Consider the following 7,722-nt stretch of genomic DNA (forward strand, 5'->3'; position numbering starts at 1 on the left):
GTAAATAATGTGTTGAAACACAATGATACTCTAAATCACTGTGGTTTCCTGCAGTACTACCACATTACATAAAGCAATAAAAAAAGACTTTCTATTTGAGTAATATTTTTAAATACAGCAGTGGGTAAATATTGTCATGTTTATTGTTAATGGTGAATTAAATATTACATTTCAGTCTGGCGGGTGAAAGGTTTTTTTTAAGTGTTATGTCGACTTGTGATTGTAATATATACTTAAATTACTGCCTTAAGTTATTTACAGTAAGATACATGATCCAGATTCAAAGGAGAGGAATTAACTGTGAACAGGCCATTCACAAGATGACGCTATTCTCAGAGACAAGTCTGAGTCCCAAAATCCCGAGATCTAAGTTTGATATTCACATCATAGTACGGACATGTCTGCATCAGTGTGTGAAGGATTAAATTCCAAAGGCTGTTGGGAATGAACTTTCACATCAATAATGCTTAGGTATCAAGTAAATTTGATTTTAATTTACTATTCAGTTTTACTCATTATAATTAATCAAATAAAGGTGACTTGATCCTAGTTTGAAAAAAAGGCCCACCAGTTGAAGAAAGTAAAAAAACAAAGAATTTTGGTAAATTTTGAGAAAAGGACAGAACTTACTCGAGTGTCTCCAATGAACCGTTTTGTTTAACATTTAATACAGGTTTTAAGCTAAATGTCATTTTCAAGCCACCACAGCTTTAAGTTTTTGCACCAAACAAATCTCCACCACACTTGAGTTTACCAATTTATCTCATTTTCTGTATTTTGCTTTCAAATTAATCACAATGATGGTACTTGGGGGATGGGCGGGATGTGATTTGGTGGAATTCTTGTTTTAATATGTGCTGTTGAATTTGGAGTATGCCATCATTTGTATGAAGTAAAACTAACATTCATAGGGCATACGTCTTTGTGAAGTCAACACCTAAATGGGGCATGAATCATAACAACTATCCTACACAACAAACAGTAACCTCAACAATCAACACGCCTTCAAGAAAGTACCAAGATTACATAGAATTTTCCAATTAATAAACTCTTTAGTGATATGAGCAAAAAACGCCTTTTTTTAATTATAAGATAACATATACATGAAAAAGTCTATGAAATGTTACTTTTAGATTTAATATGTAAAAATTATCATCATCACAACAGTCAATAAACATTCACACATACAAAATATATCCCCAACATAATCCAGCTCTCTCCACACAAGACAAACATTTAAATTGTTCAGGATGCATTATTCAATTAACAGGTGTACATGTATATTTTGGTAAGCCCTTAGCTTATTCATCTCATGTACAAAAACAAATACTTTGGGAATACCTATCAAACAAACAGATTGATGGTAAAGTACTGATGTAAAGACAACATTTTGTGACCCTTCCCCATCACTCAAACTTTTGCAATTCTAACTCCATCAAAACTGAAAAGTTCGAGATTCTGGAGTACAAGACCTTTATCAAACAGCTTGTGTTGTTCAAACTCTGTCCCACTGAACTGTGTTTTTTTTTGTATATTTAGTATCCTCCCCTAAATTTTGCTTTGTATATAATTAGCAGAGTCACAGCAGAACACATTAGTTGATAAGTTTGATCCCCCCCCCCCCCCCCCCCCTATATGTAAATTTAGCTATAGGTCCAGATTTGTAATAGAATTTTTTCAAAGAGTACCAACACGTTAAAATGTACAATTTCAACTGGATACATTATGGAATGTTCTAATTTCACATATAACACATCTGGCATATCCTTTTACAACAGACTCTTGAGAACTTGGAAACAAAAAGAGAAAAAAAACACCCAGAAACATGCAACTTTGTGGTATTCATATACTCTGCTTGCAGGACACGTTTTTGTATGTTTTTTTCTATTGTTGAGATTTGCTTCAAACTTACAAAGCATGGAGAATTAACTGTGTATAAACATGCACGCAATACACTTGTCAATCACCAGTAATAACCACGAATCACATTACCGACTGAACTCAGCACGAGACATATCAACATGCATGTGCCTAACGATTGAACTCAGCACGAGACATATCAACATGCATGTGCCTAACGATTGAACTCAGCACGAGACATATCAACATGCATGTGCCTAATGATTGAACTCAGCATGAGACATATCAACATGGATGTGCCTTACGATTGAACTCAGCACGAGACATATCAACATGCATGTGCCTAACGATTGAACTCAGCACGAGACATATCAACATGCATGTGCCTAACGATTGAACTCGGCACGAGACATATCAACATGCATGTGCCTAACGATTGACTCAGCACGAGAGACATATCAAAATACATGTGCCTAACAAATTTCATTGAAATCAACCCATTACTAGGGCCCTAATTGTACGGAAACCAATGAGTCAATCATAATGTACAAGTCTCATTTATTGTGCGTAAATATGCACCCATTGTACTGACAATCAAACTCAGCCTCAAACATGTTGATATGTATATGTATACCAAAGCGCTATAACATAATTGCCAATTTTTTGAAATTTCCATGGGGGAGATGATACATGTTCAGAATTAAAACATAAATGTGTGTATGTATACCCTTGTGAAGAAATAACACTTTTAAATGGCATCTTTTGTGCTGTTTTCAGATGAAATCATCAGATCTAAGTAAATAGGACTAGTTTGGCAAATTTACTTCTTGAAAATGCTCAATTTTAGGGTCCAAAATCGAGAGTCTCTCTCCTAAATAGGGAGAGTTGTCTCCTAAATAGGGAGAGTTGGCAAGTATGCTATAAGGACGTTAAGGGTCAATTCCAGTCCCATTAGGGTTTTAGAATTTGTTGTTATATTCGTAATCTGGGATAAATGAAGTATGCAAATATGAAATTTCAAATTCATTCGACAACTGGTATAGGAGATATCTCGTAACAAAGAGAGTTATAAACCAACATTTTTCACAATAAGATGTGTGAACATCATCTATTATGTTGAACATTTGGTATTTTGAAAATTAACAAAATTCTGTTCAATTTTGAAAGCCTTCACATGCACCAACCAAATACATATTTGGCATGTTTAAACATTGTCATACCAGTGGTCATTTGTAGAAAGGAATTTTTGGTTGTCACATGGTGACAACTTCATTTCTGCATGCTAACTGTCTAAAAACACCATATTTTGGCTATTTCTGCATAGCAACGCAATTTGGTTGCTATGGTGGAACATCTATGCATGCCCAATGAAAAAACTTATACAAAATTGAGTCCTTATTGACGAAGGTTGTTCACCTCAATTTCCCCTTTTGGGCCTCCGTCCCTCTACCCCCAAGGGGGGACCACACCCTCCATTAACACAAAATTGAGTCCCCTTTGCCTAAGGATGCTCCAGGCCAAATTAAACAAGAGGCCCAGAGGGCCTGTATCGCTCACCTGATTATGTTTAAAATAATTGGTATGAAGTAAAGATATAGCACTCCATGGTAGGTGCTGTAAATACATATGAAATTTCATAAAGATTCATCCAGTCCTTGAGATATAGCGAGAACAAACTTCAAACAGTGCCCCACCCCTAAATAAGGATAAAATCCCTTAATCCCGATGGTCGAAGAAGGATTTTAAAGGTTTTACCTCTATTTCTCCTATTTGGCCCCGCCCTTTTGCCCCCTGGGAGACCACATCCACTATTTATACAAAATTGAGTCCCCTTGGCCCAAGGATGCTCCACACAAAATATGGACCAAATCCTTTCATTCCTACAGAATAAGAAGGATTTTAAAGAATAATTTGCTGTTTCCCTATTGGTCCCGGCCCCTGGTGGGCCAGACCCACGGCTTATACAAAATTGATTCCCCCTCACCAAAGGATGATTCAGACCAAATATTGAACAAATCCTTTCATTCCTACAGAAGAAGAAGGATTTTAAAGAATTTGCTATATTTCCCCTATTGGGCCCCGCCGCTCAGGCCCCTGGGGGGCCAGACCCATAATTTATACACAATTGAGTCTCCTTGGCCTAAGGATGCTCCAGACTTAATTCGGATAAAATCTCTTAATCCCTATGATAGAAGAAGGATTTTAAAGGTTTTACCTCTATTTCCCCTGTAGGGCCCCATCCCTCGGCCCCCAGGGGGGCCACACCCACCATTTATACAAAATTGAGTTCCCTTGGCCTAAGGATACTCTAGACCAAATTTAGTGAAAATCTACTTAGCCGTTCAGGACTAGTAGTGTTTTAAAGGAAAAGTTGACGGACGAACGACGGACGCCGTTCGGGCAGGTGAGCTAATAAAACCACTGAGCCATTCAGCACAAATTGCATTTTAAAAGAAAAATTGACATATAGAGGGACGGACAGACAATGAATGCCACGCCAACGCATAAGCTAAATAGTCCTGTTGATCAGGCGAGTTTAAAATGTGAAAAGTAACAACAGACAAAAAGTTATCCAAACAGAGTCTTTGGCTACAGTGATTAAGAAAACAACTGAAAACACCATTTCTAGATTAAAACACATACCTGGTAGATCAATGAGTGCAATAAAACATCTTGGAATGCATGTTGTTGCAAGTTACTCATGATATTGAGCAGACACTGTTTCAGCAATAACTCCCTAAATTACTGTCAGATAACAGTGGATATCAAATGTGTTTGTGCTTTCATGGTAATTGATCTTCCAATGAAGTTTGAAGTAAATCCACTGAAAATTACTACTTGAGTTATCATGTAGACACTTTCAGCAATTGATTATAGGGGCATAACACAAAACTCAATGTGAGGTCTTCACAAAATTCAGTCCCCCTTGCCCAAGGCTGCTCAAGGCAAAATTGAGTCAAAATCTGCAAAGCTGTTCAGGACTAGTAGTATCTTTAAGAAAAGTTGACAGAAGGACGGCCGGCAGACGCTGCACCATTGCCTCAGCTAACCAGTCCTTTGGATTTGGACCAGGTGAGCTAAAGAAAGATCAGAAAAGGACCCTACCGCTCACATGAGATTGACCAAAGAACCAGTTAAATTGTTTAACATATTTGACTCCTGTGACTGTGAAAGTCTTCGAAGGTCATTCAGCTGAAGGTAGCCCTTCCTTTCAGCATTCTTCTGGCCAAATATCACCAACTGGGGCCATTTGTTTATAGAAAAAAACTGTGAACTTGAAAGTGGGTCAAGGACATTTTGTGTTTGCCTATTATCCTTGCATGCTACTGACCGAATATCATCACTCTATACCTCTTGGTTATTAAGAAGAACTTATCTATTTTTTTTTTTTACATATTTGACCCCTGTGACTTTGAAGGTTTAAGGTCAATAAGTAAAACAAACCTCATAGCCTTTCATGCAAGCATGCAAGCGGCAAAATTCAGATGAAGTCAGCTAAGTTCTTTAACACATTTAAACCCCTGTGACCTTGAATATCGACGAAGGTCAATCATTTGAACATGCTACTACCCAAATATCATCTAGGCCTCATTGTTATTAAGATAAGATGTGGTTTGAATCAAAATCTTAACACCGACAATTAATGCTGCACCTAGGTCCAACGACACTGTGGAGGGATGTTACTGAAGAGGAGGGATGACATAAGCCCTTTGGGTCAGATGAGCTAATCACTGTCATGGTGGCTATACTGGATTCCAAATTGGCCCCCAAATAACGACTGATCAGGACGATTCAATCATTATTTCCAGAAAGTTTTTGCAACATCCATAAAATTTGTGATTTAATCCCAAGATGACTTACAAGACAGTCATATAAAGTTTCAGCAACCTGCCTCAGTAGAATTCTCTTTTGAGAGCTAAATCCAAAAGTCAGCAATGTCCCACAAGTGTTAAATGGCCACTTGTAATTATTATAATCATTACAGTATTTATTACAATCTTTACAGTAATTATCATAATCTATACACTATTTATTACAATCGTTACGGTAATTATTATAATCTATACAGTATTTATTACAATCTTTACAGTAATTATTATAATCTATACAGTATTTATTACAATCTTTACAGTAATTATTATAATCTATACAGTAATTATTATAATCTTTAGATACAAATATCTACCAAGTTCCACAAGAAAATTGTATGCTTATATTTATGAGGAGCTAATAGTTCAGAAAAGCATTGCAATTATTTTGACCTCACGCATGGTAAATATGATGGTCTGTAAAAGCACTACAATGACTTCGACTTTCAACCTTTATTACCATTCAGACATTTAATCAACAGGCATAGCACTAAAGTGGTTTCATATATTAAAGTGTATTGCAATATCTCCTTGGTTCCAAAAAGACTTCTGATAATTGTAGTAAGTAAATATCAAACATTTCCTGAATTGTTATATCCTTTTATCCAAGGAACATCCCGATATCAACCAATCATACCGAAATATCATAAACATTACAAAAAAAAAAAAAAAAAAAAAAAAAAAAAAAAAAAAAAACNACAATAGTATCATAATGACATCATTAGTCACATCTTTCTGGACTGATGTGGTGCGAAGAAGTGTATATTTTTTCCCATTTTTTTGTGGGGTGGGATGGTGGGAGGTTATTTAGTACAAAAAATGTATGGACACCTTTAGATACTTTAAAGATAGTATGAAATTGATTAAACTAGTGATGGATGAGTCCTGCACAAGTAAGTAGAAGCTATAATGTTGTTGACAGAGAAGTAAACAAGTGAGACAGGTCTAGTAAGTGTCCAGTGACCTGCCCTCTGGCTCATTCCTGTGTCCTCCACTTCACTTGTCTCACTTCAGGCAATACAGGCCCAAAGTGTGAGATTCAAGCCCAATAAAGCCTGGACCATCAGGTAGGGCTAAAGTTCATCACACTGCTGTAGAACTCTTGGGCCTGTTTTTGCCCCTTCTCTGAGCCAGAGTAGAGGCTCCTACAGGTTCCAGGACTGGTTTCGGCTGGTCTTTAAGCGCCTCAAATGTGGCATGCATTGCTCCCTGCAAAAATGAAAAAAGTAACGTGTTCAATTAATCACATGGTTTTTATTTATTGTCTGCAGCTCAAAAACCATTGCAATCTTACAATATGACTTAAGAGATCAAAAGTAAAATCCCCTCCCTGGTGATAACATATATACCGTATAGCTTTAGAAATATACTTTTTTGTTAATTGACCATATTTCTATTAGAACGGGGTCGAGAATACTTAAGCAGATGCAGTCACTGAACACACATCATAAATTGCATTAATTCTTATATTGTTGGTGTTTTATGTGCATGTCAACACATCAGCATTCCTGACCACTGAAAATATCGTCCAATTGCAATGCAATTGAAAAAAGAGGCCCATGGGCCTTAAAGGGGCATCACGCTAAAGTAACTATTTTTGTGTCTTTTTTTCAAATACTTCATAAACATATCAAGTGAGACTCCTTATGGAAAATAACGATTGGATTTGGCTGAAATAGATTCATAAAAATGATTAAATCTAAGATAATCATCGGTATTTCTACCTGTCTGACCAACGTTTTGTTCAGGGATCTCCCTCTACTAGCGCATGCACATTGCACACCATTTCTTTGTAAACAAGTGTTGTACCGTGTCAGCTACGAAGCGAAAAGTTGCCAAATGGTCAAAAGATAGCGCAAGGAGTACGTTACGGAATCATTATTACAGGTGGGAAGTATTCGAAAGAGAAAATAACTGCCCTAGCAGTTAGTACGGTGCATGTATTCTTCCAGATAGCCGGTTAAGCTGAAATGGAATCGACAGAAATGCTAGC

General features: G+C 36.7%; 1 protein-coding gene across 1 annotated transcript in view; it reads right to left on the reverse strand.

Moving 5' to 3' along the window:
- Positions 1–6,421: 6,421 nt before the first annotated feature.
- Positions 6,422–7,722, reverse strand: part of LOC110453429 (ribosomal protein S6 kinase alpha-3-like) — an 80,723-nt gene continuing 79,422 nt past the window's right edge. Inside the window, exon 21 of the mRNA XM_021502371.1 lies at positions 6,422–6,938. Coding sequence (XP_021358046.1) covers positions 6,813–6,938 — 126 coding nt within the window. The 3' untranslated portion in view covers positions 6,422–6,812. The remainder of the gene's footprint in view (positions 6,939–7,722) is intronic.

This window comes from Mizuhopecten yessoensis, unplaced genomic scaffold (assembly GCF_002113885.1).
Source record: "Mizuhopecten yessoensis strain PY_sf001 unplaced genomic scaffold, ASM211388v2 scaffold7285, whole genome shotgun sequence".
Lineage (NCBI taxonomy): Eukaryota > Metazoa > Mollusca > Bivalvia > Pectinida > Pectinidae > Mizuhopecten > Mizuhopecten yessoensis.